This window comes from Talpa europaea, assembly GCF_964194135.1.
Source record: "Talpa europaea genome assembly, chromosome: 7".
Lineage (NCBI taxonomy): Eukaryota > Metazoa > Chordata > Mammalia > Eulipotyphla > Talpidae > Talpa > Talpa europaea.
Window position 1 is genome coordinate 83,494,947 of NC_140074.1, and position 21,697 is coordinate 83,516,643.

At 50.9% G+C, this 21,697-nt stretch overlaps 1 protein-coding gene across 1 annotated transcript; it reads left to right on the plus strand.

Moving 5' to 3' along the window:
• Nucleotides 1-517: 517 nt before the first annotated feature.
• Nucleotides 518-19,379, plus strand: SARM1 (sterile alpha and TIR motif containing 1; the record flags this gene model as incomplete). The annotated part of the gene is made up of 9 exons (XM_084237844.1): nucleotides 518-1,002; nucleotides 7,591-8,209; nucleotides 10,889-11,101; nucleotides 11,363-11,454; nucleotides 11,576-11,811; nucleotides 13,304-13,406; nucleotides 13,489-13,678; nucleotides 19,036-19,157; nucleotides 19,244-19,379. The coding sequence occupies exons 1-9, from the start codon at nucleotides 533-535 to the stop codon at nucleotides 19,377-19,379; spliced, it is 2,181 nt and encodes a 726-aa protein (XP_084093970.1). The 5' UTR covers nucleotides 518-532.
• Between the last annotated feature and the right edge of the window lie 2,318 nt (nucleotides 19,380-21,697).

Genomic DNA, 21,697 nt, shown 5'->3' on the forward strand with positions numbered 1-21,697 from the left:
CTCCACCACCTCCCCCGGCACCAAGCGGCGCGGGGGCGCCAGAAGGGCAGCCGAAAAGTCCCGGCCAGTGTTTGTCTGGGCGTGGCTGAGGGCGGCGCTGCGCAGGCGGCAGGGGAGGAGCCCCGCGCGTCCCGGAGACGCGGCGTCGGCTCTCGGTCCGCTGCTTTTCGCGGGCGGGGCTGCTGCAAAGCATCTTTCTCCAGCGGATCCCCAGCTACAGCCTGTCTTTGTTCTGGTTACTGCCTCCTAGAGCGGCTGGCATCTGGCTCTCACCCCTGCCTCTCCCTTCCTGCCCACGCCCGCCTCTGATCCGTAACCTCTTCACCCACCTCTCGGTCCCAGATCCTGCCTTCCCGCCTCCCCCAAACTTCGGGCCAGCTCCCTTGCCTGGTACCCTTCACTCCGGCCCTCCCTCCTGCATCTTCTTCGCCCCCACCCCGTTCCCTCTCAGGCCCCCCTTTTCCCAAGGTCCGGGTCGTTGCGCCCGGCCCCTCCCCTCCAGGCCGGGGATGTCCCCCGCAGCCCCGCGCGGATGGTCCTGACGCTTCTCCTCTCCGCCTACAAGCTGTGCCGCTTCTTCGCAATGTCAGACCCACGGCCCGGCGCCGAGCGATTAGCGGTGCCGGGCCCGGACCGGGGCGGCGGCGCGTGCCCATGGTGGGCCGCAGGCGGCCGTGGGCCCCGCGAGGTGTCGCCCGGGGTAGGCACCGAGGTGCAGGGCGCCCTGGAGCGCTCACTGCCCGAGCTGCAGCAGGCACTGTCAGCGCTGAAGCAGGCGGGCGGCGCGCGGGCGGTGGGCGCCGGCCTGACCGAGGTCTTTCAGCTGGTGGAAGAGGCCTGGCTACTGCCGGCGGTGGGCCGCGAGGTAGCCCAAGGTCTGTGCGACGCTATCCGCCTGGATGGCGGCCTCGACCTGCTGCTGCAGCTGCTGCAGGCGCCGGAGCTGGAGACGCGAGTGCAGGCCGCGCGCCTGCTGGAGCAGATCCTGGTGGCTGAGAACCGGTGAGGGTGCGGGACTGGGGGGAGAATGCGAGGTGGGGGACATTAAGGGCGTTGGAGCACCTGGGCCCTCACACTGTGCCTTTCATGCCTCTCCTCGCCAAATACCTGATCTACACCCCCGTTGGGATCAGGGGATCCATTTCACAAATGAGGAAAATGAGGCTTGGGAAAGTTTAGTGTCTTGCCCTGGAGTCACACAGCGAACTACTGGTGCATACAGGATTCGTTCCCAGGGGTGGTGGGGTGAGGAATAGGACAAGGAGAGGGGGAAGGGGGTAATAGGATCGCTGTCTGTCCCTGGTTCCGAGGATGGAGATGGGATTCTTTGCCAGTGCCCCCTCCCCAATCCTACAGCCTTCCTCTCCACACGTCTGGATGCCCTTCTATGCCACCTGCTCTCTGCCTTCCCCTCTTGTTGAGAGAGGACGGGACCACAATGCAGGGGACATGTAAGCCTCCTGCTTCCTGCTTTCTTGTTTTGGTTCATGTAACAAGCCAGGCATGACCTCATTCTGTAGCTGCTAATGGGGAACAAAAGGTTTTCTGCTGGGATGGATAAGTGGGGGAAGAGAAAACTGAGCCATGGAGCTAGGTGGATGACAGGCAGAATGTGTGTTCTCTACCCCTCCTCCCCATAGTGCCAAGGTGCAGCAGGTGAGGTTCAACTGAGGCCTGGCTGTCACTCTCTTGCCCACCTCTTGGGATCTCTCCTGGAAGATGCAGACTCCTGAGCACCCATTCTCTCCCCCCACCTTGATGCCAGAGCACATCAGCCTGTTATACCCCAGTCTCATGTTGAATCTCTGGCCCCTCAGGTTGAGAAGGGCTTGGGAAGGGTCACTTTTAGTTTGTGTATCTCTCACAAGTGTAATGGTAGTAGGTGAGGGATGCTTTCTCTGCCATTTACAAAAAATAAAAATAATCTTGTGGATGATGGAAGCAATATGACTGTCAAAAATACATGAATGAAGCTATTGAAGTTGTGAAAACCAAGTTAGGGTTCTGTTTGGTCAGCACATCTTCAATCTCCTATTTAATATCAGGTGCCCTGGTGAGGATGGGTTGTATATTTGGGGGTCAGCAAAGTGGGCTCACTGGATGTGGTGGGCCCAGTAAGTGGAGGGGCGTGTCTGTTCTGTAGGTGTGGTAAATGAGATGGTGAACCTATCACTAGAACTCCTGGGACTGACAGCTAGCACCCTAGGATGAGGAGGGGTGCAAGGTGGAGAGAATGCTGACATTTTCAAGTTTGAAAATAATCCTCACCTGGCTCAGAATCACTGAGAGGAATCACACCAATGAGTATCCCTGGTCCCAAGGAACAATGTACTGTTGCCGCCATCACTTCAGGACCAAGGACAGAGCTAGGTGTGCCTGGTCTTGAGCTTAAGTCTTCCCAAGGCAGAGTCCTCACCCCCCTTAGACTGTCAGGCTGGAAGGGAGAGAAGGGAGGCAACACGCTGAGAATTTGTTTATGAAGTCTTTTACTTCCTGCCACAACTAACCTTTTCTTTCTTTTTTTTTTAAAAAAAGATTTATTTATGCGTACAAGAACTAGGGTACAAACTTGTGCTGGGGTACAGACTGGGATGGAACTCATGCTGCAGAAGCTGCCGATAGCTTCATAGTGCTGAGACTTAACCCCTAGGCCACCAGGGAGGTCCATCCTCACCAATACTTTTTTCTTGACTTTTTCATAATAGCCGTTCTAACTGGTATGACATGAAACCTCACTGTGGTTTTGATTTGTGTTTCCCTCATGACAAACAATGTGGATCTTTTCATGTGTCTGCTGTCATTGGTATGTCTTCTTTGGTGAAATGCCTATTTAGGTCCTTGCACATATATTGTTTTGTTATTGAGTTGTATGAGTTTATATATTTTGGATATTTGCCTCCTGTCTGATATATGATTTGAAAATATCTTCTCCAATTCAGTTGGATATAGTTCAATTTGTTTATATATTATTTCCCTTGCTGTTGGAGATAAATCCACAAATATATCGCTAATGCTAATGTCAAAAAGCTTATCACCTATGTTTTATTCTATGTATTTTATGGTTTCAGGTCTTATATTCAAGTATTTAATTCATTTTGAATTAATTTTACTATATGGTGTAAGATTGTTTTCCAATTTTCCCAGCACCATTTATTGAGGAAACTTTCTTTTTTCCATTGCATGCTCTTTGCTCCTTTGTCATAAATTAGTTGTACACTTATGTGTGGTTTTGTTTCTGGGCTCTCAATTCTATTCTACTGACCCTTGTCCCTGTTTCTATTCCAGCACTGTGCTGTTTTTATTACCGTAGTTTCGTAACATGTGCATCATGTACACATGCTTGTATATATATACATGTGTATGTGTAGGTATATATATACACATAAATATGTGTAGTAAGATTATTCTGGAAACACCAAGTACAGATGAAGAATCTTGAGCTCTAGAGATAGTCAGATGTGAGTTCAAATCCCAGCCATGCTTCTCACCAGCTGTGTTACCCTGGGCATTCATGTTACCTCTCTGAATTTTGGCTTTCTCATTGGTAAAAGGAACAACTGCAGTGTCGACTGCCTGACTGGATAATTAGGACCCACTTATTCTGTTGAGCTGCAGTGACGCTCAGTGATCAACCCAGCATAGCTATGCTGGTCTTATGCCATGTTCTGGGATTACATGAGCCACACAAAGTCACAAGCACTGTGGTCATTGTGGTGCTCTCTGGGCAAGAACTCCATGGGTGACTGGGACTCTAAGACTTTGAAAGCAATTTCACCTATGGAGGACATCATTTGGGAAGGGCAGGAAGACAGGACATTTCTATCTCTGCATGGAGCACAGCAACTCTCCTGCCTGTTCTGATGGCCTCCAGGCTCTCTCCCTTGGACCTGTCCTCTCCACAGCAGCCAGGATGAATTTTCTAAAACCCTTGCATGACCATGTTATTCCCCCTCCTTTCAAGGACTTCTCATTTGCCATCAAAATAAAGTATAGGGCCTCCCTGGTGATGCAGGAGTTAAAGACAGCACTATCAAGCTATCACCAGCTACTGCAGCATGAGTTCGATCCCTGGCCTGCCAGGGAGCTAACCCACATATGGCGCAGCAGACCTCTCCTGGCTCGCCTGCTGCTCCCCTCAGCAGAGTTTTCAGTAGATCTGCCTGTTCTGCTCCCCACTCTCTCTGGTGAATCCTCTCACACATACCCCAGCACCTCTGGCTTACACCCCAGTTCTTGTATGCATAAATAAATAAATCTTTAAAAAAAATAAAGTACAAATGCTTGAGATTACTTAAAAGCTCACCAGTACTCTTTCCTCATTCTCCCTTCAAACCCTGCACCTCAGCGTCAGAAATGGGGACTCATGCCATAGTCCCCCAAGTGAGCCAGCTCTCAGACACCTCCAGACCTTTACGTGCATCTATGCTTGGAATGCAACCCCCTCCTTCTCCTGACTAATATCTTCACCATCTTTTTTACTTAATCCCATAGGCAGTTGTTCAGTGTATTTGTGTATCTTTCTATCTGTGTTCTGGTAAAATAATTTTAAAAACTAAGTTTTATTGAACTAACACTGGTTTATAACATCATATAAGTATTCAGTATACAGCATTGTAATTGGACATCAGTATACACTATCTCATGATCACCACCAGAAGTCTAGTTTCCATCCATCACTATACAATGACCCCCCTTTACCCATTTCACCCACCTTATCTCCCTGCCGTTCTCCTGTTAACCATCAACCTGCCTCTGTATCTAAAAGTCTGTACTTGTTTCTTTGTTCTGTATATTCCAGATAATCTTTCATATGAATGAAATCATACAGTATTTGCCTTCCTTTGTAAGACTCACTTCACGTAGCATAATCCCCTCAAGGTCCATTCATGTTGTTGCAAATGGCAAGATTTCATCTTTCTTTATACATGAGCAGTATTCCATTGTGTGTCTATGTGTTTGTGTGTGTATATATTATATTTTCTTTATTCACACACCCACTGATGGACACTTAAGTTGTAAGTAATGCTGCAGTGAACATAGGAGTGCTCATATCTTTTTAAATTAGTATTTTCACATTCCTTGGATAAATAACCAAAATACAATAGCTGGATTATATATTTCTATCCTTTTTTAAAGATTTATTTATTTATGCATATAAGAGCTGGGGTACAGGCCAGAGATGTGGGGGATGAGAGGATCCACCAGAGACAGAATGGGGAACAGTACAGGTAGATTGACTGAAATACACTGCTAAGGGGAGCAGCAGGCAAGACAGGAGAGGTCTGCCTCACCATGTGGGTTTCTCCCTGGCCAGCTGGGGATCGAACTCGCGCTGCAGAAGCTGTGGATTGCTTCAAAGTGTGGTGCTTAACCCCTTGCACCACCAGGGAAGCCCTCCCTGTATGTATGTGTTTTTAATTTATGCAAATGGTATAAATTATTTTTCCCACTCAGCAATATGTCTCAATATCCTTCACATTGCTGCATTACCATGTACTCAGTCACGTGCTCCATAGTCCCTCACGTGGGCAGTTGCCTCCTTCTTCATGCTCCCCGGATTGACACCAAACTGCCCTAACTTCCCCTATCACAAACAGCACTTATGCAAACAGCCTTGTCCATGCCCTCAGGGTCTGTGTGACATTCTCTTTGGCTATCAGCAAAAAAAGCCCTAATTTCTGGCTCATAGGAAATGTATCTCCTGTTTCACCCACTTATCCAACCTGCTCTCCAGATTGACTACCCCAGCCTCAACCTTTACCCAGGGTGTTCAGGGAGTTCATAGCCCTTCTTCCCACCAACCTTCTGTCTTTCCCAGCTTCTGCTTTTGCCCATCTATTAAGCATGAAGTGATAGCTGATGCTTTAATTTTTCATTTCTCTGATTATGAATGAGTCAGAGCCCCATATTATTTGCCTGATAATATTTGGATTTCCTCCTTTAAATTGCCCATGTATGTCCTCTGCCTATTTTCTAGTAGATTCACTACCCTTTTTTTGCTGGCTTGTATGTTTATTTATATATTCTATATGTAAATTCCTTTTGATTTTATATTTTCCCTGTGGGTTGGTTTTAGATATTGTGAATATCTCTGTCTTTCATTTTTCAGTCTTTCTTTTTCTTTTTCTTTTTTTGGCCTTTCTTCTATTCCTTAAATATGCCAAGCTCATCAGCCCTTAGGACTTTGTCCTTGTTGTTCTCTGCCTGTTGTGCTCTTCTCCCAGATCTTTGCAAGCAGAGGTCTCTGAAAGTGTAGCTTGGCAGGCTCATGCCTCCACCCAGGCATGCCCTGTTTTTGCTATCTATTACATCACCCTGGTTTTGCTATCATGGTGATATCACTGTTATCTTGGTCATTCATTATTTACTTGGTTTTTTTTTTTAAAGATTTGTTTATTTATGCATACAAGAACTAGGGTATTAGCCAGAGGTGCAGAGGGTGAGTGGATTCACCAGAGACAGAGTGGGGAACGGAACAGGCAGACTGACTGAATACACTGCTCAGCGGAGCAGCGGGCGAGACAGGAGAGGTCTGCTGTGCCATATGGGTAGCTCCCTGGCTGGCCGGGGATCGAAATTGTGCTGCAGAGGCTGCAGATAGCTTCATAGTGCGGTGCTTAACCCCTTGCACCACTAGGGAGGCCCACATTATTTACTTGTTTTTTTAAGATTTATTTTTATTTATTTATGCATACAAGAACTGGGGTACAGGCCAGAGCTGTGGGAGTGAGAGGATTCACCAGAGACAGAGTGGGGAGCAGAACAAGCGGATCTACTGAAATACACTGCTGAGGGGAGCAGTGGGTGAGACAGGAGAGGTCTGCTGTGCCATGTGGGTCAATTTCCTGGCCAGGGATTAAACTCATGCCACAGTGGCTGGCGATAGCTTGGTAGCACTGAGACTTAACACCTGCGCCACCAGGGAGGCCCTCATTCATTATTTACTTGCTTGTTGTTTGTCTCCATATTAACTGGCATAAGGACCAGTCATTCTTGGTTACTGTTGCACTTCAGCCCCTAGTGCCCAGAACCTAGTAGGTCCTCAATAAACTTCTGTTGAGTGAGGAATAGATACACCTCAGTCATGCTGCAGCATGGAGTGAAGAGGTAGGGTCCTCAAGGGACACTTCACAGGATAATAAGAAGTTAACATTTATTGAATCTTTCCTGTGGGCCTGGCACTATGTCAAGCACTTTGTGTGGATTGTCACATTAGTCCTCACAATAATGCTAAGAGGTAAGGTATTCTTTGTATCCTATTTATGAGAAGAGAAAAGTGAGTTACAAAGATAAAGGCAGAGAAACTAGAAAAAGACAAAGAAAGCAGAACCCAGGGCATCTGCTCCAGAACTAGGATATAGCTTGGGGGAGGGTGAAGGGCAAAAGGAGGTGTGGCCAGGATGGAGTACCCTCCCAGGGCAGGAGGGGAAGTTGGGAGGCAGGGAGGGTAACGCTCTCCCCATGTCTCATGACACTAGTGAGGCCCAGAGATGACCAGCTGGTGGATGACCAGGAGGTGACCCCCAGGGGCAAACCAAGGTCCCCAAGTCAAAGCAACTCCACCGACCCCCTCCCACTTTCTCTTACTAGGGACCGAGTGGCGCGCATCGGGCTGGGCGTGATCCTAAACCTGGCAAAGGAGCGCGAGCCAGTGGAGCTGGCGCGGAGCATAGCAGGCATCTTGGAGCACATGTTCAAGCACTCGGAGGAGACCTGCCAGCGGCTGGTGGCGGCCGGTGGCCTGGACGCGGTGCTGTACTGGTGCCGCCGCACGGACGCGGCGCTGCTCCGCCACTGCGCGCTGGCGCTGGCCAACTGCGCGCTTCACGGGGGCCAGGCGGCGCAGCGGCGCATGGTGGAGAAGCGCGCCGCGGAGTGGCTCTTCCCGCTCGCCTTCTCCAAAGAGGACGAGCTGCTGCGGCTGCATGCCTGCCTCGCGGTGGCAGTGCTGGCAACCAACAAGGAGGTGGAGCGCGAGGTGGAGCGCTCGGGGACGCTGGCACTCGTGGAGCCGCTGGTCGCCTCGCTAGACCCCGGCCGATTCGCCCGCTGCCTGGTGGACGCCAGCGACACAAGCCAGGGCCGCGGCCCCGACGACCTGCAGCGCCTCGTGCCGCTGCTCGACTCGTCGCGTTTGGAAGCACAGTGCATCGGGGCTTTCTATCTCTGCGCCGAGGCGGCGATCAAGAGCCTGCAGGGCAAGACCAAGGTCGGTGGGGTGGGGCCGGGAGGGGTTAGAAAGCGTCTGGGAAGGCTTTTCAGAGGAAGTGACGTTGAACTAGGTGGGTGAAGCAAGAAGGTTGAAGCACCAGTCTTCCGGTCTGGAAGGCAAAGTTTTTAAGCAGGAGCACTTACTTGTATTTTACAAAAATTACCCTGCGGCTGCATCCCAGAGCTGGGATTGGGTGAAGTTGGAGGCCAGGGTGCCAGAGAGGAGGCCATAAAGGGGGTCATTGGAAAGACGCAGGTCTCTGCTAGGGCATGACAGCAGAGGCAAAATGAAACAGAAGGTGTTATAGAGCAACCCCGATATTAAACGGGTTCCTGGCTGTGGGTCCTCACCCGCGCGCTTTAAAGGGACTTATGAATACTCTACTACAGACACACACAAAAAGGTTAATAAAAAGTTTATTTACAAGAGGAAAGGAAATAAGGAAAATGTACAACTCAGGGAGAAGATAGGGAAATAAAGTCTTTAATGCGTCCTACCCGATCCGACGACCTGGAAACCCAAAGTCACTCTCAGAGCTGGCCGGATGCTGCGAGCTGGCTGAGAGCCCAAAAATGGAGAGAGCCCCCAAAGCCCACGTGTCTGCCTTTTGTATCCACCTGGCTGCTTAACCCCACCCTCAGGTCCCAGCCACCTTCCCTTTGGTGGTGATGGGATTTGGAGTTCCCAGTGTCTTTGGCTTTGACCTGGGGTGGGGGTGGAGTCCACAAAGCCTATATGGAATTTGCTTTGGGACATCCTTTTCCCCCTAACAAAGGCTTCCAAAGGTCCTGAAGAGAGAGAATTAGAACTTAGTGTATAGCTGGGTGAAGAGGAAGGGGAAGCTGAGGATGACTCCCTTCTTTGGATACAAGCATCCCAGTGCATGGTGACACTGGTACAAAAAGTGAACTGGGTGAGAGAAAGGTTGGACTTGGGGTGGGGGTGAGGCTGCCCATTAGTTCACCAGACAGTTTGAGGGGCCTGAGAGATGAGCAGCTGGAAAGCTCTGGTGAACCATGTCATCGTTTGGGTCTGGAGTCCAGGATGTAGATGAGATGTAGAGACAGAGGCTTGGGGGCAGAGCATTGCTGTATCAGCCAGCTAACTCCTGAGTCTCAAGAGGTCCCATTCTCAGGGTCCAGTCTGAAGCTTTCACCCTCTGTTTTAATTTGCAATGTCACCTTTGATACCTGACTTCCTCTCTCTGGGCCTCTACATGCCTCGTTTTAAAAAAAGATTTATTTACTTACGCATACAAGAACTGGCGTCTAGGACAGGTACAGGGGGTAAGCGGATTCACCAGAGACAGAGTGGGGAACAGAACAGACGGATTGATTGAAATACACTGCTGAGGGGAGCAGCAGGTGAGACAGGAGAGGTCTAGGTGGGATAACCCACTAACAGGTGGGTTACTTCCCTGGCTGAGAATCGAACTCAGGCCACAGTGGCTGGCGATAGCTTGATAGTGCTGAGACTAATCCCTGTGCCACCAGGGAATACATGCCTCATTTTTACCCTCTGGGAAATTGAAGAAATGGGCCACAGTATCAGTTCTTACCCTGGATGGGGGACTAGTAAAAGTTAAATTTTCAAAGGGTTGCATTTTCTGATTTTTAAATATTACAGAATCCAGATTATCCCTTAAAGTTACCCCCCTCCTTTATGTTCCTCTGGGGGGTCCGCTGGGGTGGGCACAGGGAGTGTCACATGCCTCATGAACAACTCTGACCATAGCTGTCACCCGGGGCTGCTCAAGGAACATGTCTTACAGATGACTGTCACCCATCAGGTGTCCCCAAAGATCAAGAAAAGACTGTTGTGTGAGGGGGTCACTGAGGTTTCTTCTAAGGTCCAGTGTTCTAGGAGTTTCTGATTCTCCCATCTATCCCCAGGATTGAGCCATGGGAGAACTGGTTTACAAAGCAGGGCATTCTGCTTTGGGAGAAAGGAACATGAAGAAGGGAGTGAGGACCCCAAGGACTAGGATTAGGTCTGGGCAGCAGCCGAGACTACCAACAAGGTCAAGCGAGTGCAGTTTAATGACGACATTGAGCCGCCATGCTGTGCCCTGCACTGTGCCAGGTGTGGGACTCTAGGGGTCACTAAGACATAACTAGATAAAGGTCTAGGGGAAGCTGCGGCATCAACTAGGTACAGTAGCTTTCAGAGTGAAGTACAAGGTCTAATTGGAGAGGTGGGCCAAACTGGGGGAGTCAAATCTCATCAATTTGGATTTTAGCAAATGAGTAAGATTCCTGCAATGCTGGAAGAACTAAGGTCTGGGAACATTATGGGCAAATGTCCGAAAGTAGGAGAGTCAGCATTGGTGGGTCAGGCAGGTGTGGGCTGGGGAAAGGCAAGGTGAAACTGCTGAGCAGTGGGCGGAGGATACACTACACCTGGCCTGGCGTCCGTACTGAGAGTTCAGACATTATCCTAGGGCAGGTGTAGGCTGTAGAGGGGAAACATGAGTCGGCCCTAGCTTACCTAGTTAAGAGTTGAAAGAATTTCAAGAGGGGGAATCCACATGACTTAGTGATTTATTGAATGAAGGCAGAGGTAGGGCTGATGGTGGGACTCTCGGCCTTGAGAAAAAGCTCGGGAAGGGTCGGAGTGTTTTTGGGTGCTGCTGGAAAGCTGGTGGATCCAAAACACCCTCTCCTCACCCCTCCTTAGGTATTTAGCGACATTGGTGCCATTCAGAGCCTGAAACGCCTCGTTTCCTACTCCACCAATGGCACCACGTCGGCGCTGGCCAAGCGCACCCTGCGCCTGCTGGGTGAGGAGGTGCCGCGGCCCATCCTGCCCTGCGTGGTCAGCTGGAAGGAGGCCGAGGTCCAGACGTGGCTGCAGCAGATCGGCTTCTCCCAGTACTGCGAGAGCTTCCGGGTAGTCCGAGCCAGCGCATCCCCGAGGGTCACTTTCGCCAGGGGTGCCCTGCACTAGGGGCCTGCGCCCCCTTCCCAGCCCGCACACCCTCCACCAGCGTGATCTTCTAGGGAGGGGGGAGACTTGACTCAAAGGGTCACTCGGCTCTAATCTGGGTCCATCCACCACCCCCAAAACCATATCCACTTCCCTCTCCTGGATGTGCTTGGGGTGCAGTGGCTAAGCCAGGGAACCCTTCTTTACATCTGACCCCTCCCCCAGGAGCAGCAGGTAGATGGCGACCTGCTCCTTCGGCTCACGGAGGAGGAACTCCAGACCGACCTAGGCATGAAATCGGGCATCACCCGCAAGAGGTACGAAGCTTCCAGATCGCCCGCGTCCCCTTCCCTCCCTGCAACCAGGTCTAATCAAACCCCCCCTCCGCCACTAGCCAGTTCCTCAGGACCTCAGCGTCCTCTCCTCCGTGGGCTACAGATTCTTTAGGGAGCTCACGGAGCTCAAGACCTTCGCCAACTACGCTACGTGCGACCGCAGCAATCTGGCCGACTGGCTGGGCAGCCTGGACCCGCGCTTCCGCCAGTACACGTACGGCCTGGTCAGCTGCGGCCTGGACCGCTCCTTGCTGCACCGCGTGTCGGAGCAGCAGCTCCTGGAAGACTGTGGCATCCGCCTGGGCGTGCACCGCGCCCGCATCCTCACGGCCGCCCGAGGTGAGCCTGCTGGCGCCCTGTCCCGGCTGCCCGTGCCCCTCCCTACCCACCCAGCCCTGGAGGAGCGAGGGGAGACACTAGGGGGGGGTCTTAGCGCCTCCCTGCAGATGGAGCATTTAACCTCAGTTGGTGTGAAGGCCCGGAGTTCACAGATTAGTCCCAGCAACAACACTTAGAAAGTATGCGTGTTTAGGGAAGTCATGGGGGCAGAAGGGGGCCTAGGGCTCTAGTAACCTTTATTTACTAATTTATTTTAATGCACTAATTTACTATTTAGCTAACACTTATTGTCAATTACTTGAAACTTTTTAAATAAAAGGGGGTATAATTTAACCTAAAAGTATCCAGTTTCAAGAGTTCTGAGAAATGCATATCCCTGTGTAACCAATATCATCAGACAATGAACTTTTCAACCAAGGGTGTTAATTTTAAAGATGGTGAAACTAAAATTTAAAGAACTTAAATACACTTCCCAAGGTTATAAAAGCCATTAAATAATGGAACTGGGATCTGAAGTTTTCTGCTTCATAGGCAGACAAGTGTTATCTGTGAGTGTCAGATCTGAATATTATAAGATGGATTCTTTTCAGTCAGCCATTCATTCAGCAAATATGTGCTAATATGCACCTGAGTAGAGGCTCCCCGCCCCCAAAAGGGACAGGGAGTAGCCTTTGGCGCAATTCTTTGGCTTCCACTAGAGCAGATCAGCTTTATCATTCTACATCGCAACTCTCAATAAAACTCCAAGATTTCATTTCCTAAAATCAGTGTTCGATGGCAATAATAGCTTGCAAACCCTTCCTATGGGAGTAGGAAGCCAGGCATAGTTTCAAAGCACGCTCACATTTGCTGTGTAGCCATAGCAAACAGGTTAGCTAGCCAAATGTGGATTTGGGGAGCCCACTGAGGGGTGAGGTTGGGGGACTGGACACAGGGACGGCCCTTGCTCTGAAGTCCTGGATGTTTAGTGGAAGAATCCACAGCGCACAGTGCCTGGCTCTGAGTACTGAAGGTCAGCTCCATGAGGTGGAGTTTGTTTAGTTCATGGCTATATCTCAAGCACTCAGAACAGTGAAGTGTAGTAAATATGTGTTATATGTTGAGTGAATGAATGAGAGGCAGTAGTTGAAGCTGATCCCAGATTTATGGTTTTGGTGGAAAAGTAGGAAGAAGGGGGCCAGGGAGGATTTGGGCTCTCGGGTTTGGAGCACCTGTGGGCAGTTCGCTGTGCAGGGCTTGAGTTGTGGAGCGAAGCTGAGGCAGGGCTGGAGGTGCATATCGATGTCCCTAAAATATAATACCTGCCTCCAAAAAGGCAAACAATAGTTTGCAATCTTACTTCTTTTCAGCCCCTCTGTCCACCTCAGAGACCCATTTTGGAGCCAGCCCCTCCCTGGACTGGACTGAAAGGGCTGCAAGGACAGGGGATGATGTATCTCATGGTGAAATGGGGAGGGACCACCCTCATCAAACCTTCTCTTGTCTGCCTCAGAAATGCTGCACTCCCCACTGCCCTGCACCATCTGCAAGCCAGGTGGAGATGCCCCGGATGTCTTCATCAGCTACCGCAGAAACTCAGGTTCCCAGCTGGCCAGGTGAGGAGGGGCAGCCAGGCAGGCAGGCGGGCAGCCTGGGGCCTTGCGACAGGCCACGGAATGACAGAGGACTTCTTTGCAGCCTCCTGAAGGTGCACTTGCAACTGCACGGCTTCAGTGTCTTCATCGATGTGGAGAAGCTGGAAGCAGGCAAGTTCGAGGACAAGCTCATCCAGAGCGTCATGAGTGCCCGCAATTTTGTGCTGGTGCTGTCGGCGGGGGCACTGGACAAGTGCATGCAGGATCACGGCTGTAAGGACTGGGTGCACAAGGTAGGTGCTGGCTCTGCCGTCAGTACTGGGGGTGGACACATAGTAGACACTTACTGAACACATGCAGGATGGATGGGTCCATTCACATCACAACATTAATCAGTGAATAGAAACAGGGACTGGGACTGAGGGATGCTGTGGTCATCTGATGGGGGTCCTTGCCCTAAGGCAGCAAAAGAAGACAAGAACATGCCCAGAATGCCTAATGCTAAGTGAGATGGTGAAACTCTTGTTTGATGTGGGTATATGGAGAAGAGAAAAAAACACTGAGGGCTGGAATAATCAGGGAAGGCTTCATGGAGGAAGCTGGCCTTGAGAGAAGTCTTAAGAATTTATTAGTGAAAGAGAAGTCATCCCAGGCAGGGGAACAACATAAGCAAGGAGCAAAGTAAGGATGAAAATGGTTCCTCAAGCCTACATGTGTCACTGGTATTGCTTTCTCTATCTTACACATGAAGAAATTGAGGCTCAGAAAAGTAGAATAATTTTTCCTCTGGCCACACTACTGATGTCAAGACAAAAAGCTGGGCTTTGAACTCTGCCTGACTCCAGAGCCCATGCTCTTTCCTAGGACCCAGCTGTGTTCCACGGCACAGGTCTGAGGCAAGGAAAGTTGGGGGATAAGACTGGGTTCAGCAGACACTAGAATGATTGCCTGTTTTTCTTTCGAACCCCAAGTTCGATGACATGGTGTTAGTAGCTTGAAATCAGACACAATGGGAGTCATTACACTAATGAAATTGGTAAACACTACAAATCAGGGTTTTAGTTGTTTGGTTGGCTTTTTCTACCTCTGGAGAGCTACTTGTTAACCATTTGCCAGCATACTGCTGGCTGGATTAGAACTATGGAAGCAAATTGTGGGGTTGAGTTTAAAGCTTTGAGAAAAGGGGCCTGCGAGAGCAGTGATAGCAGTCCAGTGGCTTCAGGAGCAACCTCTGACACTAAGGTGAGCCCAGAGTGACATTGGGGCAGGGCCAAGCCTTAGAGGCCATGCACGAGCAGCTTAGGACTGACTGGGCTGGTTTGGGAAGGTGCACTGGGCCAGGAGAGACACCCTGGAGGAACTTGGCTAGTGGCCTCGAGCAGGTGGCAGGCAGCCTTCTGAGAGAGCAAGAAGTATCTGTGAGCTCCACAAGAGCTCAGATCGGTCTTGCTCACAATGCATCCTGCATGCCTAAATCCAAGCATGGCACAAAGCATGGCACATCTCTCAAAAAGTTTATGGAACCCTACATAACTATTAGGTTACCAGTCTGGAAGACTTGAAGTTCCCATTCTTAACCAGCTAAGTGATCTTGAATAAGCCTTTAGCCGTCTCTCTTAGCCAGTCTCTGAATCTGTGAAACAAATGTCTAAAGTTCCCAAATAAATTGCTGTGGGGTAAGAATTCAAGTGCTCACTGTGGTTTTGTTGAAAAAAACCTTCACTTGAAATATAGTCTGAGTCAGAGGCCTGGCCCTTCCTGGAAGTGTGTGGTATGTGTTATGTTGGGTCTGTCTGTCTCAGGAACAAGTCCCCTCTCTGTGTTTCCTTCTTCTCCTTTTTTAAAATGAAGAGGTTCCCCAGAAAGTTGGTCAGAGTTGAAGTTACAGGTTCTTTCTTCAGAAAGGCTCTGATCCACAAGGGTGCTTGGCACCCATCAGTGTCTCAGTCGACTGCAAGGAAGGAGAGGCAGTCTCAGTCGACTGCAAGGGTGGGGGAGTGAGTGGTGGTGGCAGCTTTTGCCTTGGGCCAGTCTCAAAGACTCCGTCATCCCTCCTTGGTTGCTTTGAGTCCTTAATTGCCTCCTGTTTTTAAACTCCTTTCCGTGAAGCCACATTTAGTGGGTAATCAATATAGAAAACCACAAGTGGACTGCACTCAAGAAAGTCCAATCTTTGTGGTTCTCCCTTGAAAGGAAAAAAAAAATTCAATAAGTGCTTACCAGAGCATCCATTAATAGTAAGTAATATCCTCAGAACAATCTTGTGAATGAGGTTTATTACCCCCACTTTACAGAGGAGGAAATAATTACACCTATTGTTTATTAAGTATTCACAATGTGCTACGTGCTGTTCTAACCACTTGCCATGAGATGTAACTGCAGTTATTCTTCCAGCAGTCCTACAAGTAAGGACCATTGTTTTCCTTACTTCACATTTTAGAAAACAGAGGCTTGGAGATCTTGTTTTTGCCTCAGGTCACAGAACCTGTGTCAGAGATACAATGTGAACCCAGATCTGATGATTCCAGAGTGCAGCCCCTAACTGCTAAACTGTGGTCTCATTCATTCATTCAGCCAGCCAGCCAGCCAGCCAGCCAGCCAGCCAGCCAGCCAGCCAGCCATTATTTAGCAAGGGCTAACTATGGGCAGGGCTTTGTGAAAGACTGAGTAAAAACAAGACGTGGTCCCTGCCCTTGTGTCTAGTGGGGAAGACAGATATTAAGTAAATTACTCATCAATCCATTTAAATTAGCAACTGTAGTATGTGCTGCAGAGCCTGGGAGAGCCTGTAATGGGGGATCTGACTTGGTCAGGGAAGGGAGAGAAGACTTTCAGAAGAAAATGTTGATTGAATACAGATAAGGGAAAAAATAGGTATTATTTAGGTGAAGGGGAAGTACATTCTAGACAGAGGAGGAAACAGCTTGTCCAAAGACCCTGTACAGGGCCTCCCTGGTGGCTAAAGGGGTTAAGTCGCAGTACTGTGAGGTTATCCGCAGCCACTGCAGCACAGCACGGGGTGGGGGGTGGGGGCTGACCCACATGGTGCAGCAGACCTCTCCTGTCTGGCCTGCTGCTCCCCTCAGCAGTGTATTTCAGTCAGTCTGCCTGTTCTTTTCCCCACTCTGTCTCTGGGGAATCCTCTTAGCCTTGCACCTCTGGCATATACCCCAGTTCTTGTATGCATAAATAAATATTTTCTTTTTAAAAAGTGAAAAAAAAACCAAACACCCTGTGCAGGAAGGGAGGATGACAAATCTAAGGGGATTGCAAGGTCTGGAAGGACAGTACAGGGGTAGAGTTTGAGAATTAGACTGTAACCAGCCTCACAGGCCTTGCTGACCACACTAAGGAGCTTGAACTTGATTCTAAGAGCCATGTAATGTCTTGAAGCATTTTTTTTTAAAGATTTATTTATTCATTTACACAAGCACTGGGTACAGTCAGAAGCGTGGGAGGGTGAGAGAATTCACCAGAGCCAGAGCGGGGAGCAGAACAGGCAGACTGATTGAAATACACTGCTGAGGGGAGCAGCGGGCGTGGCAGGAGAGGTCTGCGCACCATGTGTGACCCTCGCTGGTGGCCGGGGATCGAACCGGCGCTGCAGAGGCTGCGGGCAGCTTCGCAGCCCAGTGCTCAACCGCTGCACCACCAGGGGAGGCCCAAGTCTTGAAGCATTTTAAGAAGGAGTGGTGTGATCAGATGTGTACTTTGTGAAGTGTAGCTGGATGAAGGGGCAATGTGGAGAATGAGCTAGAGAGGGCAAGAGTGAGCAAAGACACACCTGGTGATGGGGGTAGGAAAAGGCTGGTTGTGCTGGGGTGGAAGTAGGAAAAAAATGGGTGGATTTGAGAAATAAGTGAGGGATACAGTTGACAGGGCCCATGATGGATTCATTTGGGTCTCTCCCCTGGCCGGCCAGGAATGGAACCCGCACTGCAGAGGCTGCGGACAGCTTCACAGTGCTGCGCTCAACCCACTGCGCCACCAGAGAGGCCCATGATGCATTCATTTGGATGCAGGGTTATGTTTTTCTTCTGAAAAACAAATCATGTGGGTTTTTTCCCACACCAACAATCAGTTCTCCAACACCAGATGGGTATCCCACCATTTAATCCTGATGCTAAATATCCAGAACAAATGTGAAACTAGAGGTTTCAGGGCTCATTCTCACAATTGGGCCTTAATTTCAAATGTTCTAGGCTCTCCACACTTCTGACTTGGCTACAAATTCAGAGCTTCCCCCTTTCAGGTTCAATCATTTCCTAAAATGACTCACAGATCTCAGGAAAGCTCTTTTTTTTTTTTTTAAAAAAATAGAGGCATGTTTTATTTGTTTGTTTATACATGAACTGGGTACAGTCAGAAGCGCGGGAGGGTGAGAGAATTAGCCAGAGCCAGAGCAGGGAGCAGAGCAGGCAGAAGGACCGAAGCACACTGCTGAGGGGAGCAGCGGGCGGCAGGAAAGGTCTGCGCGCCATGTGGGACCCTCCTCTGGTGGCCGGGGATCGAACCGGTGCTGCAGAGGCTGCGAGCAGCTTCGCAACCCAGCGCTCAACCACTGCACCACCGGGGAGAACCTCCGGAAAGCTCTTTACTACTACTGATGTGCTACAGAAGATATGACTGAGGAACGTACAAATGGAGAAGATGCACTGGCCAAGATATGAGGGTGCAGGCAGGAGACACAGAGCTTCCACGCTGCTGTGCAACCACCCAGGCTGGGCAGGTTCATTGTTGATTCTCACAGACAAAAAAGAGAATTTTGGAGCCTTTGGCATATCTTACAGACCTTTAATGCTGAATCAGGGGACAAACCGGCAGGCAGGGAGACCGCAGCTGAGTCCACTGGCCTCAGAGTGATGCCGCTACCATTCTCGAAGTTAAGGCCAGCGCTGACGACCTTTCAGTCCTGGCTTCTGGGCACAGGTGTCTGTTTACATATGCACATGCACGTGCTCTCTGGGCCTAGGTATCCATAGTCAAAAGTGTGTGTGCCCTGCACACCTCTCCACCCAGGGCACCCCTGTGTGTGAGCAACCTAGGAGGAATACAAGTCCTCTGGTGGTAGAGGATAGAGGTGGGAGGGTGGAAAAAAGCCCCAGCTAACTCCATTTTCCCTGCACATGCCTTCTCCAGCTCACCCTCCCAGCACCTAGATGTGTTCACAATGCAGCTGGTGCTTAGGGGCTGTTGTGGATGTTTGCATAGGTGTGATCAAATCAATGGCTACAAGGGACTGGACTTACTCTCCAGCCTCTTTCCCCTGCCAGGAGGGCGGCGAAGCAGAGTATGAGGGTGGTGGGTGGCTAAAAGCTCTCAAATCATAGCTTCGTCTTTCTGGTAATCAGCCCCCATGCTGACGTTAGGTCTAGGCACTAGGCCTCCCTTACTACTCCCCCCACTCCCTCACTCTGTCTCCCAATCATCTAGTGATTCCAAGGCTTTTAGGAGCTCTGTGTTGAGAACCGGGGAGAAAGACCAGTTGTTTTAATTATATCAGAGGGGCAAGGAAGAAGTCAAGGTGGACTGCAGCACCAGCACCCCCACTCTGGGTTGGGCCTGTGCTATTGGCCCCCCAGTGATACCTAGCCCCAAAGCCCATGCATGCAGACTCAGGTCTCTTCATCCTCCCCTCTTCTTTCTCCAGGAAATTGTGACTGCTTTGAGCTGCGGCAAGAACATAGTGCCCATCATTGACGGCTTCGAGTGGCCAGAGCCGCAGGCCCTGCCCGAGGACATGCAAGCTGTGCTCACCTTCAATGGCATCCAGTGAGGAGGGGCTAGTGGGCACACAGGTCCCCAGCCGGCGGCTCCCTCTGCCCAGCCCTCTGACCCACCAGCCTCTGTGCCCACAGGTGGTCCCACGAGTACCAGGAAGCCACCATCGAGAAGATCATCCGCTTCCTGCAGGGCCGCTCCTCCCAGGACTCATCTGCAGGTTCCGACACCAGTTTGGAGGGTGCCACATCCATGGGCCCAACCAGCCCCTAGTTCCCAGGCCCTGTTGTCACCCATTTTCCATCACACCCCCACCCCACCCCCCACCCACCCAGAGTAGCTCCTATCCAGGCCAGGCTGGGACAGCCAGGGCTCTTCTCAGGAAATGGCTTTCCCTCTTCCCCACCTCATGGTCCCCCTCAAACCCAGCTTCTTCAGTATCTGGTAAGAGAAGTCAGGCATTGTGGTGGTAAGACCACCCCAAACCCTGCTACCAGATTCTCTATCTTGAGTGTGGGGACGTCACTGCTCAGTCCTGGAGACACTTGAGGTGGAGGTTGATTGCATACCACCCCTTTCCTGCCCTGAGAGCAGACAGCGTGAGCAGGATGAAGGGCAAGGCCCAACTCCTCTCAGCCAGCAAGGGCCTGGACCCAGGAGCCAGCGGGGATGAGAGTCCAACTATGCCTGGCCCCTGTGCTCACCACTTCCTGCTGCCCTATAGCCACTCAGTGCCCTTAGCCGCCTAACCAGGTCCTGAATCTCCTCCCTCAGTCTTCCTGAGGTGCAGCCTCCTTGCACACATCAGGGGTGGAGGCATGGGCAGGGCAGGCTGGGCCAGCCCCCAGTCCGGCAGATCTGCAGTTGCTTCGGCTTTACTGCACTCACTGGTGCCTGAGAGCCCCTGCTTGGACCCAGCCCAGAGCAGGCCACATCTCAAAGGGCAGCCAGCCTGCCCTGCCCTGTGCCTTGGTGCTGTGCTTCAGACTCCTGCCCTGCCTGGTCCAGCTGGCTTCTCCTACCTACTTGCTCAGGGGGAACAGGGACAAGGCAGCCCCTTGTGGCAGGAGCAATAGCCTGGCTAGAACCTATCGCTCCATGGGAAGAAGCAAGATCCTGAAGGGCAAGGTGTGTATTTGAATCACCTGGGAGTTTTGTTAAAATTCCATTCAGGAGCTCTGGGTGGGGTCTGTGAATCTGCTTTTCTCACATTGCCAGGGGAGCTGCTGCTGGTGGCTAAGTAGCAAATGCCTGGCAATTCTTCGCCATTTCCCAGACATTCCATACCATGGTCTCTATCGTTGTCAGAACAACCCTACCCAGCACAGTACTCATTTGACAGAGAAGGAAACTGAGGTTCAGAAAGGTTGAGTGGCATGCCATTCCCCTAGTCATTCACGGTAGCCCTAGGCCCCAGCCCCGGCTTCCTGTGCTCTGTCCACTGCAGTGGGCCTGCTCTCCTGACTGGAGGTGAGCCCAGGGCAGGGCTGTTGCCCACCACAGCTGGCTCCTCCCTCACCCCACAGAATCTCGCAGTGAAGGGTAGGTTATCAGAATGAAAAGCTGGCCCAGGGGCTGTACATAAGTAATTGAGCAAGATGTGCCTCTGCCCTTTCCTTCACTAGGATAGAACAAGAAAGTATCCTCCCTTCAAAATTCCCAGCTTCAGCCCCTTCAGCCACTGCCCTCCTTCCCTCCCAAGGACAGTGGCTAACATCTCAACACTGGCTAGGTCCAGGGCTGCCTCTCAACAGGTGCAGGCCAGGTCACCCCTAGATCTTAAACCACATCATCAGAAAGTCAAAGGTCTCACTCTGGGCCTAGGATCTCTCCCCCCACTGCCCTCCCTGCCAGAGACAGTCTGGTTTCAACTCTGGCTTTGACTGCATTTGACTCTCCTTCCTTCATACCACACGTGTGCCCACCAGTGCCAGGTCCTGGATATGATGGTGAATGAGATCAACTGGATGTTGCCCTCCCAGAGCTGAGACAGTAACAATACAGTGTGCTGAGTATCCTCCAGCAGCTTTGTCATTTTGTCCCCCATCAGTCCTTCCTCATGAGGTCCCCTCGGCAGCACTCAGGGTTTCCTGGCTGTCTCCTTTTCTGTTTGGTACATCCTTTGCTTCTGTCCATTTACTGCTTGGTCTTCTGGTTGATCTCTGCCCTTCTGTTTCCTCAAGAAATCAGAGCCCAGCCTCTGCCCTCCACCTGGGTGAGGCCAGTGTTTCTAAGGACTGTTCCAGGGACTGCTGTGACAAACTGCCCAGACAGCAGCCAGGGCAGGCACCTTGGCCCTCACCTTCCACCCAGGCCTGGCCTCAGAGGGCTGTCCCGAGACAAAGGGCTGAGGAATGGCCTTTCCCCTGAAGCCTGCTCTGACACAGGACTGCAGGGTCAGGGTTTTCTCCTTGACTGGACTGCAGTTGCTGCCTCCAGGTCATGGCTGAGTCAGTTTGGTCCCTACCTAACCTCACCCCACCTCTCTCCAGGGACCGAGAACTGCTGAGGGACTCTCATGGGTGAAAAGTCCAGCCCCAACTCTAGCCTTACCCCATAGCACAGGAAGAGGCCTTTCATTCTAGAATATG